At 38.9% G+C, this 18,780-nt stretch overlaps 1 protein-coding gene across 4 annotated transcripts in view; it reads left to right on the top strand.

Annotated features, from left to right (window-relative positions):
• The window catches only part of fstl5 (follistatin-like 5), a 165,936-nt gene that overhangs the window by 66,393 nt on the left and 80,763 nt on the right, over positions 1–18,780 (top strand). For all 4 annotated transcript variants that reach the window (XM_056382850.1, XM_056382851.1, XM_056382848.1 and 1 more), the window contains exon 5: positions 16,609–16,805. In XM_056382850.1, the coding sequence (XP_056238825.1) occupies positions 16,609–16,805 (197 nt within the window). The remainder of the gene's footprint in view (positions 1–16,608; positions 16,806–18,780) is intronic.

The raw sequence follows: 18,780 nt of genomic DNA, 5'->3' as shown, positions 1-18,780 counted from the left end.
CTATCCCCTCCCTCGATTATGTAAAAGTACCATCAAAGCAGACTTCTGCAGTGTAACCATCATGATGACGGCACAGTACTGTCATGAAGAGATATACAGGACACTGGACATTGGTGATGTCATCCAATACTTCAGTGTGATCCATTGTTGTCAATGTGCCCTTGAATCTAATAAACACAATGGGCTTTACTGCCAGCAGTTCTTCTAATGTGATTTTAATCTCATCTGGATTAAAATCATATATATATATATATATAAATTGTCAATTTGATGACAGACTGATAACACCTGCATGTATTGTTGAGGGAGTTTTTTACTCAAGAAACTTAATTGAAATATCTACCACACACAATAACTTGGCTGATTAAATCACACCAAGTTTACTTTGTTATATGACATTATACATATATAACAGGATATATTATGTAGCAATTTGGAATCCCTGTGGTATTGTTTCATTTCACATTGCTGTCTCTCTTTGTGTCTGTCAGCATTACAGCATTAATAGTTCTTATATTGTTTCTGCTTTGTGTTCACAGCAGTCACAGCTATGTATGAAAAACTAACAGAAATAAAAAATAAATAAAAAAAGCAGCTGTTTACATTTGGTTCATTGATCCAAAAAATATGAGGTGGAGCTCCATGGGTTGTGGATGAGTGCACACTGTGTTCAAAATTATTCTACAGTTTTGATTAAATTTGTCCCACTACCCCCATCTTCCCGTGTGCATTTATAAATAAGTACGTATCACGGTGCTTATTTAGTGCAGGACGGTACCCTTGAGGATATTCCCACAAAAAGACTTGTAATTTATTCAGTGTGCATTTAAGGGTGGCATGCTTCCCACCTCCATTTTTTTTTTTTATTATCTGTGTGCGTTCCTCAGCAGTGTGCAGTCTAGACACCTGAGGCCTGATTTACCCTATTTATAAGCACAATTACCACCAGCTGCTTTGTACTTTATCAAAACAAATTATTTTGGCAATTGTTCTTTGGTGAATAGTGTGTAAGATGATGGAAGTTTACCTTTTTTGTAGGCCTTTATCATTATGAGCATGTCTCAGAATGAAATAACAATATCTAACTTCAAATACAAATGCAAGAAAAGCAGACTTAGCAGAGGTAGATCATTGAGCAAACAAGACAAGAGACAAGAGAAATTGAGCATACAAGACAGAAACAAACATGTTGTGGCTGGAGATTACTTTCTTTCTTGAACTAACTGGATCAATCACTGCATTAATGCTGAATTTTTTTTTTTTAACCAAACACTATGTTCAACTCCAGTCACAAGTTTGGGATTTTTATTTAGAGATGTTTTCAAAGATAACCACAAGCAAATCATGAATATTACATACAAACTCTGTGCTGCATTGATTTTAAGGACAAGAAGCTTGGCTTTGATATTAAAACACGATCATGTTCCTTTTGAAAGAAATGTTTGAATTAAATATCATTGACCTACAGTACATCATACTGCCAGAGGAAAATAATATCTTTAATTACTTTATGACACAGTGCACCTCTAAACTACACCTACAGAAGCAGCAAGTCTATTCATAGATTGAACTAATGTATACTGTTTAGTATGGTTTTTTTTTAGTAGAGTGCATTTTGATGTAGACGCCACAACCCCTGCAGGTTTGTACACCTCAAGACAAGGAGCTGCTGTCTTTGATCGATGGGTTTATTTATAGCATGCTCAGCTTCAAAGCATCCAATATTCATTTGCATGTTCATTATGTGCCCAAAATGGCCAATTATTCCATCAAAGGCGTGTGCAAAGGACTGGGCCACGGATCCCAAACAATCATATGACAAATTAGCCAATTAAACATGTTTGATGTTCCTCCCCCCTGCAGTGTTGAGTAAGAGGTTGACAGTGCAGAATAATTTAATTGATGTTCACAAGAGGAATTTCTGTAAAAAGGCAAGTAGTTACACCCACAGTTAAAAACATATTTAGTTTACTTAACCAGAAAACAACTAAATCTATTAATTCTAGTTAGATAAATATATGTACAATGTGTTTTGCTTTTCCCCAGGAACGTGTCGTGTCACAGTTGCACAGTCCCAGTTTGGAATACAGGTGTTCACTGTTTTCCACTGAGCTTTTCCACTGAAACAGTCAAGGGGCCGAATGCTCTACTGGAGTAGTTGTTGATTTTCCCACCAATTTTTTTTGTCTGAAAAAATACTTGTATATAAATTATACACAAAGGGCCTTAAATTAAAAATGCATTACACTAACTGTTCTTTCCTCAAAAACTTTCCACTAACTATGCAAGTTTATATAACCCTTCAAAAACTCTTTAGACTCTTGATGAATTTGCCAATTGAATGTGTGTTTACTTTGAGTGAATGGGCTCCAAAGCCATTTTTGCAGTCTGCACAAGGTGGCTTTCCATTAAAGTATTGGCTAAAAGCTCCTTTCTTGTGCAAGCCATTATCCTGAGAAGTTTTCATTTTATTGCTCTCAGCCTCCTCCCTCTCTGTTGTTTCCACCCACTTTCTCCATCCTGGATGTCAAACCTTTGAACAATTTGGCGAAATAAAAGCGAACAACCGTTGCCAACATTGCTCGAAGCAGAGTGTTAGTGAGTAAGTCACAGATAGAGATGGAGAGAAGAAGAGAGCGTGGAGGGAGAGGGTTGACTGGGTTGCAGCATTGTAGGCGTTTTTTTCTAATATCAAAGCTTTGACTTCATTCTATGTATAACATAACCCATCTGACCTAGTGTTGGATTTTCAGAGTGCTGGACAGTGTAATAAAGAGAGCCATGTATCTCTTTTGAAGAAAAAAAAGAAACGTGTCTTTGTAATAAAGGTTCAAGGTCATGTTTTCTATTTGACCACATTTGAGATTGTATTATTGCATTAGTTTGATTTGAGTAGTTGATTCCAGTAAAGGTTTATGTTGCTGTCAAGCTTGTAGAGATTAGTATTATAGTATTATTATTAGTATTATATTTTCTCTGACATGGAACTTGATTTTCATGGCAAGGGTTCTCTGCAACCTCCAAATCCTGTCCATCTCTACTGAGAAACTGATCTTAACCGTTAATTCTTGACCTTGGAAACAATTGACAAAGCAGGCTCCACTCAAGGTCCACACATTGACCATATCACAAGGTCTTCTTTAGCATGTTGTGTTTCTCATTTGTTATGAAACTGCTCTGTGTACTGGTTCTTTTGACTAGATTTGGCACATCGTAACCTTTTCAGTTGATATGGGAAACTTGTCAGCAAACGGTTGCTTATTTATACATCCAGCAATTATGGAGCAAAATTAGCATTTATTTGAAGTTATGTCTCCGTCCAGCTGGAAAATGTAAGTAAAATATTCTCTCTTCTTTTAGCTAAATTTCTGGTCTCTACTGTCCCCTGAAGAAAATATAAGGCTCTATAGCTGCAACACTCTGTTCACCAGCTAGTTACTATCTAGCTGAACAGGTAGTGTACAGTGGGTTTTTATAGCTTTGTAACTGAAAACGGGTGTTTTGTTGCCAAAACCAACACAATTAAAGCGTTGAGACGGAACCAAAAATTGAAATTAGGGGGTGGACAGCTAAACAACAAACTGAAACCCACTGTAAAGCTCTGCAAACCTGAAGGGGGCTGCAGATTTGGATGATAAATCTGTTTGGGTCATCTCTTTTACATTGACATTATTATAAAAAGAGCTCCTTTAAACTGTGTCATTAAGCATGTTCAAGTTTTTCATTACAAATTAATTAACAACACCAACAAACATCATAACAAGCCAAAATGTTTCATGAGGAAAAAGTAAGGTATTACATGACCTAAATTAGGCCATATTTTGGTGGCCATGCAGCATAAGGCTAATAGAATACAACAGAAGACATTATTGATAGAATTCATAAAATGTTCTTTAAATTCCTGTCAAGTTTTGGTGGAATATTATCGCCTTTCTGTCTTTCCTTGTTTGGAAATTGCAGTAGTGAATGTTAATTCAGTTAAATGTTTGGCATATATAGTGCAGTGCACATCAAGGCCCCTCTCTGAATTTAGTATAGGGGAATTTTTTTCCTCACAGCACTATCAGTTTGAATGAGAGTCTGTCAGAAGTATAAATGACTGAGCTGGCTGCCAGTACGCGGATTACACCATACATCAGAAAACTTTCCCATTCCTGACAAAACATCAGCAAGAAAAATACATGCTCTGGACACAGAGGAAATGCTTTACAATCCAGCTGACCTGGGCCTGTTTGCTCCTCCCCTCTGATTGTCAAGGTGATCACAATGCGCTTCAAAAAAGAAAGATACAAGATTGATGAAAATGTGTCACAGTAATGTAATGTATCTCTTGGACCTGAAATGGTAGATCTTACGAGGTTGTAAGAGTCAGAAAATACCACATTAGCCTCTAAGTTTGAGCTTTTTTTTAAGGGCAGACTATTGGAATAGATGAGGAAGTTAACATCAGCCATAATAGTGAAATGCTGCTTGATATTTGGCTGAATTTCAATGGCACTGGAATATAACCAGGCAGCAATTGGAGATGTCATAAATGTCTAAAAAGATCTGTGTGGAAAATCTGAAATAGTGGCTGGTGAAAGTTGGGACAAAACACCCTTGTTTCCATCTCATTTTGTGAACCTGAATGCTATATGACCCGATCAATAAAGGCTGGAGAGCATGCCATATCTGGGGCAGTAGATCTATAGAAATCCAGCTCTTTATGGTTCCCAGCTCTGAGTCGAGTGGCTAGATAGATGATAATAGAGTCCTTTAACCTAATGGTGACCCCACTGTGGGATGAAAAGCAGGACTCATGAGGCATCGTGATAATCAGAGTGTGTCTGTCAGTGTAACAATCTCCTTTCTGCTCTGACTGGGAGATGGTGGGTTCTTGTTTGTGTCCATTACTGTTTATTATGTAATACAAGCCACTACATGAAGCTGGATAGATTCTTTTACTTCTTTGGAACACAGACGTCAGACTGGAATTTTATTCATGCAACATAAACATTTTTCAGAGGCTGAGCTGCTCATCAGAGCAAAAATAAACTCATTTTTAGCCATAAACTGATATTCTTAGTCAAAGAAACAAACATTTTCCAATTTGCAAAGACATTAGCTTGGTGAAATGTAAATGGCATTCGTTTCTAATATTCATTAGATCAACTAACTAGTACTCCAGACCTTGTTCCAGTCTTGACTTTGTGCCGTGCCAACACAGCAGCTGAGCAGAGCCAATTATCACTCTGATATAAATGATAAAGGGTGCAGGGTTGACGAAATATTCTCAACCCAAGGTCCACTTGGAATTTGCTGATTTGTCCATGGAACTGTATTCTGAGTCACTTGGGACTTGAACTTAAGTTGAACTTGATAGGTCAATCCTGACTCCGGAGTCAGCAGTTGATAAAACATCCTTAACTCAAGGTTCACTTGCACCCTTGTTCCGGTGGTTGTATTCATATCACTTGGTCTTCATTAGCAGGTGGAGTTTGCTGCGTTGTCAGGGAACACTGCTGGGTTGGTTGTATCAGCCTAAACTGTGCCAAGCTCACAAAAATGTGCTTGAGTGAACACTCTGCACTTTGCTAATTGAAATCCAGTGTAACCATTAGGAAAAATAGGAACATTCCTTTTAGGTAGCAATTTCTTATTATTGGAGATGTGAAGAAATAGGCCAGGAGGCAGAGCAGAGAGGAGCACAATGTGAAGTCAGCAAATGGAGGGCTTATCTACGCAGTTCACACCCCCTGACCCAAGCTAGGTAGCTAACCTACCTGAACTGTAATCCGCCCTGACTTTAAACTAGGAACATGACCAAAGTTGTTGTGGCTAGACTGGGTTTTTGTTAGCATTATGTCATATTATCTTTATTACAAGGGGCAGTTGTTGAAACTGTGCCCAGACAGTTGAGGATATAAACTGCAACTTGACTGGTTGGTGGAATACAACAACAACAACCTCTTGTTTCTTGCAAAAGCGGCATAATTTATAATGTTACACGTTCTCCCATTTCCCTTGCTATTTCCACAGGGCTTCAGTCTAACGTTATGAAGTCTCTATATCAACCAGTGACATCATTTATGCCCCACCTCTACACCTGAGAGATGTTTCCATGCCCTCTGTAAAACCACAGACTGTCAACATGTGGCCCAACAGTAAAAAAAACAAAAAAAACAATATTCCCCAGTCTGCCTGCGGTAGTCCAAATATAGACCTGCAGCCGCGTGTTGATTTGATGTGTTGGCGTGTTAGGTGTGTTCGGCCCCTGGGTCACTGTCCTCTATCATGTCATCAACACGACCTGCCACTGAAGGAGTAATCTCTTTGTAATCAACACTACTGGGATCAGATTTGAGAAGTGAACAAAGCCTCCTGGTCTTGCTATCTTTTCCTCTTGTCTTTGTCTTTCTTTTCTCCGTCTGACTTTCCAGCTCTGTCTACCTCCATCTTACTCTCTTTTTGGTGTGTGGTGTCATAGAAGCTGGTGGAGAATTAGTTTAAACCAATCTGCATTTTTAAGAAATCTGGTATTCAGAAATGGCTTTAAAAACATTTAGAAATGTTTTCCAGTCTACAGCCTTGCTGACTTATACATACAAAGTAATTATTTAATTGGACCTCAAGCTTACAATCGATGCCATACTGTAAATACAATGCAGGAGTCAAGCTGAGTCATGTTTCTCATTCATGAGAAACATACATGAGCCACCAGAACACACCACAAAGTCACAATGGCCAGGATCTAACGGTGTTAAAACAAAAAGCCCAGTGAGGTGGATGTAGTCTGGTTTCATGCTTTTGTAGTGAATAGTAGCAGATGGCAGGGAGGCTGAGATTTAACAAGGAGATTTGAAGTCTCAGAACACCTCAGGAGGCTTCTGTTAAAGCCCGGTGAAGAAGAGGAAAAGTGGGAAGGGTGGGTTGAATCGGTGGGGTGAAGTTCGAGTAAAGTTTCCTGGATGATAATGATCCCCCTCCAAGGTGAGAGGGGAGAGGTGGCTGAGGTAATACATCAAAGATTAAGACATGAGGAAGAGCGGTGATCCTGATGAAAGATGGGAGGGAGAGAATTACACCTGCATCCAGGGAGGAAACGATAGTGACAGAGACTGAATGAAGGGAGGGAATCTGTCTTAGGCTGTTACCACACACGCAGAAAGTTATCATGTAGTACAGAAAGAAAGTTCAGTTCCCAAAGAAACAATTGTGTAGAGACTGTCCTCAACAACAGCAAAATAACCTATTTATACTTTTCCTGATAAGTGACCTCCTGTGGCTGTGCAAACAATGATGTTCAGTCTAAGTAAAAAAAAGAAAGAAAAAAGATGGAGTTAGTGTGATGTTCTAACAGTGCTGCAAAACAATGGTTTCTTTGAACCATGACCACACAGGGGACGGCTGTGGCTTAGGTAGAGTGGAGTGGCTTACAGTGTAAAGTGCTGAAGCTGGTAGAAAAGCACTGTATAAGTGCAGTCCATTTACAACACTTCTCTATCTGTATGTAAGTATTTTTAGTTGCCTAAACGTAACCAAACCTGAAGGAATAATCAACCACCAGGAAAATGTTACCAGTCAGTTTCATTTTGTTTCAGTTTATCAAGTGTAGCAGCCACGTTGACATGTGACTTACCATTTAAAGACCTATTCAACTCTAAATGTCAACGATAGAGCGTGGCTTGTAGAAATTGGGTTGGCAGGTTTCCAGAACTTCACTTCAGCTGCGACTAGAGTTGCTGGAATTTGTTTTCGGTACGGCATGGGAAAAAAAAAAAAAATACTCTCAGCACACAATGTCAGCAGCCCAACTTACTGTATAGGCAGACATATCATATAAAGACAGACATAACTTTACTTAAAAAAACCAAAAACTTAACTTTTGTCATGTACAGCTCCGTGACAGCTGGTCAAACTCCATCTACTGCTCTAGAATGAGGGTTGGGGTTTGATAGCATTTTAATCTCTTGCCATTATCAAATCTACTTTGAGTCCTATCGAATATCATTAAGTTTACCTTTCATCATTTGCAAGTAACTACATTTATGAATAACTGCAACCCAAAGGTTCAGTTTAGTTTCTTTAGTCAACTCTGGTTCAGATAGAAATGCTACAGTTTTTTGTAGCAGCTATGAAATTAATCCACATAAATTAAGATAGCCTGATTTATTTTAAAAACCCATATCTACAACCATGTTCACTTGTTTTCATCATTGGATCTTTGCTAATAAAAAGATTCAGGAGCTGGAATGGAACCATCTTGTTTTCTCAACTGCTGTTTCCAAGATCAAGAATGAACTTCGAACCCCAGTTTTGCATTTTTCTACCCCCTGGTTTATACAGATGCACAGATCCTCTATATGAATATTAGCAGAACTATTTTCGCTGTGCCCGCGGTCTGCTGTGAGTTTTTTTTGCATTTGTATCATCCTGGAGTGTGTGTGAAGAGTCTGCAGCCCTACTGCCCAGATATCCATTTCAGATTCAGTCAGGTGTTGCGGCAGTGACACCTCTAGTTGCTCTTAAAGATTGCAATCAGTGACCTCTGATTTGGGTAACCCAGTTGTCACACTGTGCTGTCTTGATGTATTGTGAGCCGTGGCAGTCTCCAGCCCCCTGGAGACGGAGATGGAAAAGCTGGAAGAGGTGGTGGGGGCAGGCTGTGGCGGGGCAAAGATGGGAAAGTTTCAGCGGAGTTGAGTCCAGCTTTTCCACTGAGCCACTTTTTTCTGTGTATAAATAAAACAGGAGCGCTTTTAAAGGGGCAGATGGAAGAGGCGGGGTGTGGTGGGTTCACTAGTGGTTATGGCCTCAGTGAACATTGGATAGGATGGAGATGGCTTGCTTTTTTTCTCACTCAGTTTACTGTGTTTTCTAGGAAGGATTAATGTGTATTTTCAGCTCTGGACTTCAACAAAAACAACAACTGAGAGAGTGAAATAACATGAGCAGAGATCTGCATGTTGCACAGCTGTTTTGGTTAGTTTTTCTGAGCATTTTCTGGAGTCACAAAGTAACTTTTGATTCTCATGAGTGCCGGATGGATTTACAGTAATTGTTAATGCAGGAGTTGTTTCTGTGTCGCTTGGCACAGTACGCATCAGTGGCTGTAGATTCGTAGTGCACAGTGCTTTTTCTCCTCAGGTGCTTCGAAAGCAGGAGTTATCACTACAATATTCAAAAAATTCTTTCTACATTCTGATGCCATCTCTATCCCATTACTCACATATCTGAAAGAAAGGTCTGTATAACAGCAAATACAAACATTGCTGTTCGCCTTCATGCTTCATATAGCTTGCTCATCACTACCACAGAGTGTACCGGTGTTTCTCTGTGGATGGATGCTATCGTACCTAGGAGAATGCCATTATGTTCTGGTTTTCATGCAGAGTTTTGTTGTTCCTCTTTCAGAAAGATTTCCAGGTTCATTTAAGTGGCATATGAGTGGTGGACTTTGTCTCATGAAGGGAGAGTAATCACAAGACCAAAAGAGTATAACGAATAGAAATCAATCAAAACAATCCACATTCAGATTTATCCATTTAAACTAGATTTAAGAAGTTTATATTTTGTAAAATATACTATTTTTTGTACGACAATACATTTTTCAAACTTTTATGCATGCTGTTGCACTGTATGTCACACAGAATGTAAATAGCCAAATATAGTATTTAGTGGTATTATTTCTAGAGAAGAAGAAGAAGACATAAACAAAGAAAATATGTTTGCAAGCAAAACAACTCAAACAACCCGATTTTACGGCTTTCAACCGACCATTACTGACTTTAAAATATGTTCTTTGGTTTTATATGAGTTATTGCCAGACAGTACAGCGTCCATAGTTATCTTTTACTTGCCCTACAGCTATTTATTACGTGGGATTTGGGTCACTGTGATTAAACATTTGCTTGCAGTCAAACCTTATCCACTTAATGCTTTAGGGCGGTAGGCTGCATTGCTGAGGTGATTCACGGACCATTCAGCAGCGCTCTCCATTGGCACTGCCATGGGAAATTCAAACAAAGAAAAACAACCATAGGTATAACTGCTGAATTTTTAATTGCTTGAATATCTAAACTTTTTGGACTGACCTTGATGGCGTCTTCTTTGTGCTATGATTATTCTCAAAAAAGGTGTTTGGTCTCTGTCCTCTACAAATGGACCCTTGCTCTTGAGTTGTACTACAACAGTGTCAAAGTCAAAGGCTGCAGGGATTTAATTACCTGATGGAGGAAATCTTTTGTGCATTTTAAAGGAAAATGAGATACTTGTGAAACTGACCAGGCCGTCGTACAGACATTCTTGCTATAACCACAATGAGCCTTTTCTTTTTTTTTGACGTTGATTTGAATGTATTATTTCGGGTTGGAGTTTGTTTGAATTACGTTGTTAATTTACATTTAGAACATTATTTTATAATTGCTGCATATTTCTTCAAAGTGTTTAGTTTTCAGGTTGTTGACAGAATCATCAAATCACCAGCTGAGTGACATGATGTCAGAACAGGTGTTTCATCTCAGAATTAATTAACATTGTTGTTTACACCAGCAATGCAGAAAGACCCAACATGTCAGGAGCTGTGTATTTAGAGAATATTTAGTCTATTTATTTTTATATAGAAAATAGACTTCGCACAACATTGAGTTTGGATGCACATACTGTAAAGAAAGTGAAATATGAAAGGAACTGTTAATGGAGCAGATGTGGACAGTTTTACTGATTAAAACTTGTATTTTGTCCCATCAGATTCAAGTGAAACGCATATGAAAACAGTCTGTAAGACCCAATTTCCACACAAAACCAGCAGCTGTATTCACTGTAATTTCAATTGAAGTCCCACGTGTTAGTGCCTCTCCTCCCACCTCCTCGCTGTGATACAAAAATACCAAACAGATGTGCAAAGTGATTTTCAAGTCAAGAAAATACCATATTGTAATAGCGTCACTTGCATCAGTCTTGGCCTGTAAAATAGACTCCTTTGTCCTCCCTGGCTCTAATGGCAGAACCAGAGAGAATATCATTTTTGTTCCATGCATTCTTGTTCCTTGTCACCTGGTGCTTATATGACCCACAATGCAACCTGCCCAGGTTGAGGAGATCCGGGTGGTGGTATGCTTTTAGTGGCTGATGTAGGTTGAAGCCGCTAGCTTCTAGCAGAGATGAGAAATGGGCTGCAGATAATCTCACTGTTCCACACCACCAGATTTTTTTCATTTTCAATTTTTCTGATTTTTGGCAGCTCGATCTGCTCTATCACAAAAGGTTTTATACATTTTTTCCTTTTACATTTGCAGTATTCTCTGCAAGACCTGTAAACAGACATAAAATCAGAGTTCTCCTTTTAATGTAAAATTCTACTTTGTCAACATGTTATTTAAAAGACGTTAAAAGACCTCTCCTCAGTTCTTCTTTTTCTATTTATTTATTAGAAGCCTCTAAACATCTCCCTCACTGCACTTCTCCCATGAATTACCATATCTTTTAACAAAAGGCTGAAGTGCTTAAGTGTAGCAGTAATTCTAAAATATACCGTTAAAAGTGAGTTTGACAATGGCTGTAGCTGTGAAACTCTCTTGGCTTGGTGTTTTTTAATAACAAATGTCTGCACTCACAAGGAGAGCAGCCTCCCGTGTTGCTGTGTTGCTCTTTTTGACAAATGGTTTTAATCAAATAAATCATTTGCCCCCCAATCAGTATAGCGCATATGAGTCCTCTTCCTCCGACATGTAGTTCCATCCACTTGGAGACTTGACCTCCACATTATATGAACAGTCAAGGCAGTTAATAAGAGGTATGGGCTTTTCATGGTGGAACCTGGCCAGCTGCTTGTGCACATATGGAGCCTGTGTGATGAGAAACATTTGTCACAAGCAGGGTCGTTGAGCAGTCAAAAGCAAACGGTAAAGCAAACTGTGACAAGTCTGCGTCCTTCATGTTCCATTTCCAAGCAGTGCTAAAAAATTAACACCACCTCCATCCTATCCTATCATCAAACTACCATTACATTTAGTCTAAAAGCCACTTTGACAGATTAACAACCGCCATGAAAAGATACTTTTACAAAGATTTTTTTTTTTTTTTTTTTTTTTTTTAATCTCACAAAATAGTGAGAGTCATGGTGACATATTGAATGTGACAGCTCCTGTGAGTGAATGAAAAACTTTCAGAGCCTGACTCAACCAATTCAGTTATATAAGCAGCTTTCTGCAGAACCTTTTGGCCCGGGTAAATGTCATGTGATCCATCCACGAATAATGTTGACAAAAGTATCACTATGCTAAAGCGTTCTGGTGGGAGTCGCAATCTTGATGGTGCTATTACTAAAACTTGTTACCTGTCCTTGAACAGTGTTTATTCGGCCTGTAATTGGATGTTGTAAACAAGGACCGTGTTGTCATTAATATGTGTTATATATGAGCAGACTTGGTACGACTCTGAAAGGAAAATTTTAAGATTATTCAGGGGAAAAATGGAAGATTGGACCATATTTGGTAATTAAACTGTAGCAATTCCGTCCACACAAAGGAGGCTAGATTAAACTCTCGTCTTTCTTACCACGGGGAAAAACACGGCCAAACGTAAAATCAAATTTTAGCCATCTTGCTTGAGGTTGTAAGTGCCTGCAGAATGGCTCCAGCTTGAGCAGCTTGTATGAAGGTCAAAGGGTTTGTAGTGTTGAAAGTGTGGAAAACACATTTACATGTAAGGTTTTTTTTTTTGTTTGTTTTTTTTTCCCACTGTTGCAAAAATCACACTTTTCCATCAACTGTGTAAAATCTGTGATGTATTAGGTGTTCTGTAGTGGAGGGACACATTTGAAATGGGCAGCTTGAGTTAGAACAAGCAACTTGTGAAAACGTGTGGATAAATTAGGTCAATAAAATACACTACAATTACACATTATTATTTTATTTTATTTTTATTTTTATTTTTTATTTTTTGACATGTTCAACATGCTTTTTAATAAGAACACCTTAATTAAAATGATGATAATTACGTAATAATAACACTATATTCAAGGTCATGTACAGAGCAGTCACCTCAAATTGAACTCTCGTTAGTTGTTACCTGACTATAAGACATTTTAGTGCCTTTACAGGATCTTTATCTGAGATCTGAAAGATTCGGAAAGATTCAGGGTTACATGCAGTCAAAAATAAAAAAAAGTGAAGTGTTCATCCCTTCCATACTTAAGTAATGAATCCTAATGTACATTATACATTAGAATTCACACTAATCTCCTGCATGATTCTTGCCAGCGCTGTTAGCCAAGGTGCCAGTGACTCTGGGCGGCAGCAGAGAAGTGGTGCGAGAACGGTATGAATGTCTTGTTAAGTAATTTAACAATTTTACAGTTAAGTAATTTTGAGTTTTGTAAATGTTTGCACCCTGCCATCGTGGTTCCCTGGTTTCTCTGTGCACACCCAAAAAAAACAGGATATTCTACTGACAGGATGCCGTTCAAATCTGGGCTTCTCCACTGACTGATTTGAATATTTACTGGGCAGTTCTACATTGTTGTTTTTTTTTCTTTAAAGCATCAAGGTTAAAATTACTGCATTTGTTTTTGCTAGTTGAGTGATCACCCCACCAGTTACGTAGAGCGAGGCAGGCAGGTTGTTTTTTAATATCTCTCACTCCACTTGAAAGCCATTTGGGCAGCTGAGATGCCTGCAGAACCCAAGGCTGGATTTTACAAGACTGAATATCCTATGAGTGGATCTCAATTCAACTGAATAGATGAGACTTTAAAATGCAATAGATTTCTGCGGAGCTGTTATTAGTTCCCTAACGGACTGTTTTGACTAAGGCATGTTGGCTTAGTTAATATGAGAGAGATTATAGTAGCCATTGTCTCATTAATGCTGACTCTCCCCTGTGTAGACATGTACTGTTTGGGTTCTCAGGGGGTGTGGTGACTCTGTGTAAGAGCATGTGTGTACGTGTGTGTGTGTTTGCATAGCAATTTATAAGTGTACAAGTGAGTGTGTGTGTGTGTATGTGTGCATATGTGCCAGAGCATGCTCCTTTGACGTCGGTGACCTTCATATCCCCTGGGTATGCCAGCAGCCATTTATCTTTTATTCATTCTGCCATTTGTGACCAAGGCAGCGTCTCTGGCACTGACGCTTGTCAAAACAGACCCTGTCCCATGATATGCAGCATGCTGCAGCCTCAGTGGCCCTCGCTCCAACAGCTGATGCAGTTTCCAGGCAAAGAATTAAACTTGCTGGTTCCATTCCCAGGAATTCACCAGCCACTCTGGCTGTTTTTAAAAGCCAAAGACAATTTTGTAAATCATGGATCCTTCAGTTGGTTCGTTATCTGCAGTGGCTGGTAGAAAAGACAAGCTTACCAGCCACCACTGTTGTTGTTGTTTACACCCTGCTAGCTGCAGTAAGCTTCAGACCGAGCGTGCAGCTCGAACATCTGTCAACAACTCAGTTTGTCTCTCGCTGACAGGTGTACCTGCAAAAACAAACTGAAGCATTGTTCCAGGGCTCCTTGGTTATGTTTAATTCTCTCCACCTGGCTCTGTGAGCTTTCAATTATTCAGTCCTCTAAGTTGTTATTAGAAAACAAAGCACAGCAAGAGGAGAATTACAGTTTTCGGTGGCATCACTACAGCGTAGATACAACTGCGAACTTCTTAAAAGACCCCATGTAAAGATAGATGACAAATTAAAGGGAAAATCAACATTAAGTGCCACCACGAGCCTCCAGAACAGACTCAAGTCTCTGAACTCTGGTGGGAAAATATTCTCTCTTCTTTCAGAGGATTTTCCCTCATTTGGTGGTGGAAATCAAAATTTTCCATAGTTGTCCAATTGGCTGAATGGGAAGCTGGTGACTGTGAGTCATGGTCATTGCATATGATCCACTTCATCACACCATTGAATTGACCCCGAATGCCCTGTATGGAACAGGGGTGCACTGATACTAAACTGACTCTTTACCTCTACCTTTTTATTGCTACACAGTGGTGTTTGAACATTTTAATTTTGGGAAAGACAGAGCACTAATATCAGAATGGTACTGGGTGTTTGCAAATACCTCCTGTGTCATTAATATAGAAGAGGTTACATTTATTATGTTTCTCCTCTTACTTTGGTTTGTCACTGTTGCTAAAATCAGAACTAAGTCATCTTTTATCAGTTTAATTTACAGTTCGTTATCTTGTTTGCACTAAAACTTAATCTGTAGCTGGAAGAATATGATGTGAATGTAATTATTGCTCCACAAATGTCTCATGTATTTATGGAGTTTAAACCAAACAAGGAGGATAACTGTTGCATGTCACACCTTTCTCAGTCACAATACTAAATATTTCAGTGCCGGTAATAAAGTTTCTACACCTTGGGACTTTACAAGGTCACGGAGAATTGAGATGGAAATGAAAATAACTTGATGGCTTCTGTGGAAGCCCATTGATTCGCTAAGCAGTGTGTAAAGGAGAACTTCTTCCAGCCTCTTACACAAGTGGTGGTTGGCATCAGGATTACACCAAGCATCTCATTTAAATGCCCGCTGATTGCTCAAGTTGTTTCGCTGAAGGAAAACTGTGAGAAATTTATAAGAGAAAAACGAGATCCTACGCATTTGATAATGACAAGTCATCGGTTTCTGGGGTCGCTCTGATTCCGCTTAACTAGTCAGTTCTCAGCAAGCACTGATTCTACTGAGTGGAGATCTCATTATGGCTCTCACTAAGTCCTTCTCACCTGCTCACCCTCAACAAAGTTCATTTGTCTCTCACAAGACCTCGTGCAGCAGCTATTTTTCCCCAAGTAGGTGATGACACTGCACGTTGTGGTAGAGATGTCACCTTCCTCCCCAGAGATTTGAAAAGCATCTCTGTGCACAACAAAGTTTTCCTTGTGGGCTGCTTGACATCAGCTAATATAACTGTTATTAGAGGAGAGACACTTCCAGATCTAACAATGAGAATTTGATGTGATATCTGTCAACCTCTAGTTCTAGTCATTATTTTCTCTTTGCCTCGACTCGACTCTGCTGAACCTTTCATGTAGTTGACTTCTTTGATCTAGAGCCTTTGATGGCGGATTGTAAATACAACACCATCATGTTTTCTGCTGCTGTCAGGGTTAGCTCTTGACACCTGTGTGATGGATTTGTGTGTGAGTTTCTTTGTGTTGACGGGACTGCTGCTGCTTTCTTAGTTAGAGGCAGCGAAATGCTGCACGACTGTCACTGTTTGTGCTCCTCTCAGGAAAATAATCCTTTGCATTTGCTATTGTGATGCAGACAATCATAGACATCCTCAGATTTGGGTTTTGCTGAATATAAACAGCAGCTTTTTGTTTAAAAATATGAGTCTTCAGGGGGGCTCTAGTATTCACAGGTACTAATTGGCTGAGATTTGAAACATTGCATCCAATTTTAGGAATCATATGTTCAGTGCTTTTAATCATTTGCCTTTTTCAGCACTGGGGAATCATTTAGGTATTTAAGAAATATCTGTTTGTAGGCATCCTAATAATAATTAAATAATATTTTTAATTATTCAAACAAAGTAAAAACATATTTTCCTTGCAGCTCTTACAGTAGTGATTATCCATTTTCTCCTTCCTCCTGACCATTCTGCTTTTCCTTTTTTCCCACCAGATGATAACTGCAGACTGAGTGACTACCGTCGGCTTAAAACCAAGATTCTGGACCTCCATGACAAACGATACATGGGGTCTCACCTCCATGGGGCCCACAAGGACAACATGGCTGCCAGGAAGCAACTGGTTGATATGATGTTAAAACGCTTTGATGCAGATAATAACGGTCAAATAGATGCCAGCGAACTCTCACAGGTGAGGATACTGAATGACATTTTCACCATTTTAAAAAAACAAACAAACAAAAAATACATCATTCAGTCAGTCAATTACTGACATGGAGTTAAATACAACAACTTGACCTTGACTCAAGCTAACACTGAGCTTATGGGATTTTTTTTTAAAAAGTGTATTTAGATACAGGAGTAAAAAGCTTCTTACCATTTCGTAACAGCACTTCCCTTTTCAGCTCCTCTTAAGGCCGCCAAGACCTCAACTGTATTTATTTGTAAATAAAGCAAATAATCAAAAGGAGCCTACATATGAACAAACGGCCCTTGCGCTCAGGTGTTTAAACTACCTGCTTTGATGTCTGCCATAATTGCGTCCATTTTACTCTTCTTACCCTTCCCTCTGGTATCTGTGGTACACAGCTCTAGGTAAATCTTTTGAAAAGCAATGTGGGTCAAAGGAGCCGTGTGCTCATGGGAGGCTGCAGCCTTTGACCAGCGCTGCCAAGAGGGATGGTTGTAGGAAAGAGCTTTCTGTGGCTACCATGAGGAAGGAGGATATTCTGTGCATAACAAATAAAGCCTCCTAGTACCTGAGGACGGGTTTAATATAGAAAGTATTGGAATAATTGAAAAAGTAAGCAACCTGTGGTGGTTTTCAAAAACCGTGATACCAGTTGCTGCTCTTAGGTCAGTTTCCTGCTGATGCAATAGGATATACTGTCTGTACGGGGGTCACCTTGGTTAGCTTTGTCAGTGCTCTCTATCCCAACGGGGGTGGTCTCATTAGATTAATTTGAATATATTTTAGTATTTTGAGTTCAAAACATCTAAATAATGCCTCAAAACAGTGATATTTTGGCCATATTTTCATATTATTTACATATTTTTACATGTTTTTACATTCACATGGTGCCCCATGCCTGCATGAGAGAAATCAATGCTTAGTGGGTGAAATGCATAGTCAGTGGACCATGTTGTGCTGTGTTTCATGGAATAAAATTGTCAGTATGCTCTGAGTCTGAATTTGAATATGCCTATCAACCTATTGAATATTACTCTGGATAGATTTTCAAACTTCTCTTGCATTTACTCTGTTCCAGGCCAAGCTGTACCACCTTTCCTTAGGTGTTTGAATGACACAAGCAAGTCAGTAATAATTAACATCCAGATGGAGAAGCTCTTTTCATGGGGTTCCTCAAGGGCCGCTTTTAGCCTTCCTTCCCTTTTTATCCTTGACACATATGGGAATGTTGGCGGGTTTTATATAGTGTCAGCGACATAAATCAAAGAAAAGAGAAGGTTTCTGGGAGAGTCAGAAATGAAAATATCAGTGGATTGCAGGTGGCCCTTATGGCGTTTTCAGTTCAGTCCAAAAGATTTTTTTTACATGCATGCATAAATTCATAGCCCTTGACTTTGTCTTACACATAGCTGGGTGAGAACAGTGTCTTTCTGGTGTGAGCTTTTTATGTTCTTAAGCTTCAAAATCAACATTTTGATTCATAAAAAGCAACATTTTTTTTGTCACTCTGTTGTACTGCAACCCATACTACCGCTCCGTCTTGCTGCAGTGACAGAAAAATTCACAAATGTCGTGCACACATCCATAGCCTAAAAATGTTGAGATGACCTTTCAGCTTCTGCATACTATTAACACACCTCTAAATTACCACATAGTAAAAAAATTGCATGACAATATGAGATAGAAATAGCTTCATCAATCTGATAAATCTCTTAATAAAAGATGGTAGTCATGGGTTGACTGTGCCTCAACATAAGGGCGCCTGAATGTAAATATGGATTGAGTTTTTAATGAGTTTTCATGTCGGTGTATTGAATGTCTCTCAGAATGTAATTTCAGATTATTTAATAGCTCAGAAAACACCTTTTTATTTTCTCTCCAAAGATCTGAGTTTTGAATCATGCACAACACATAAAGGTTCAGATTGCATTGTCAGGACAATCTGCCTTTTTATTTATTTATTTATTTATTTTTT

Source organism: Seriola aureovittata, chromosome 8 (genome assembly GCF_021018895.1).
Source record: "Seriola aureovittata isolate HTS-2021-v1 ecotype China chromosome 8, ASM2101889v1, whole genome shotgun sequence".
Taxonomy (NCBI): domain Eukaryota; kingdom Metazoa; phylum Chordata; class Actinopteri; order Carangiformes; family Carangidae; genus Seriola; species Seriola aureovittata.
The sequence above is the reverse complement of the archived record's forward strand: the minus strand, read 5'-3'. Positions and strand labels throughout refer to the sequence as shown.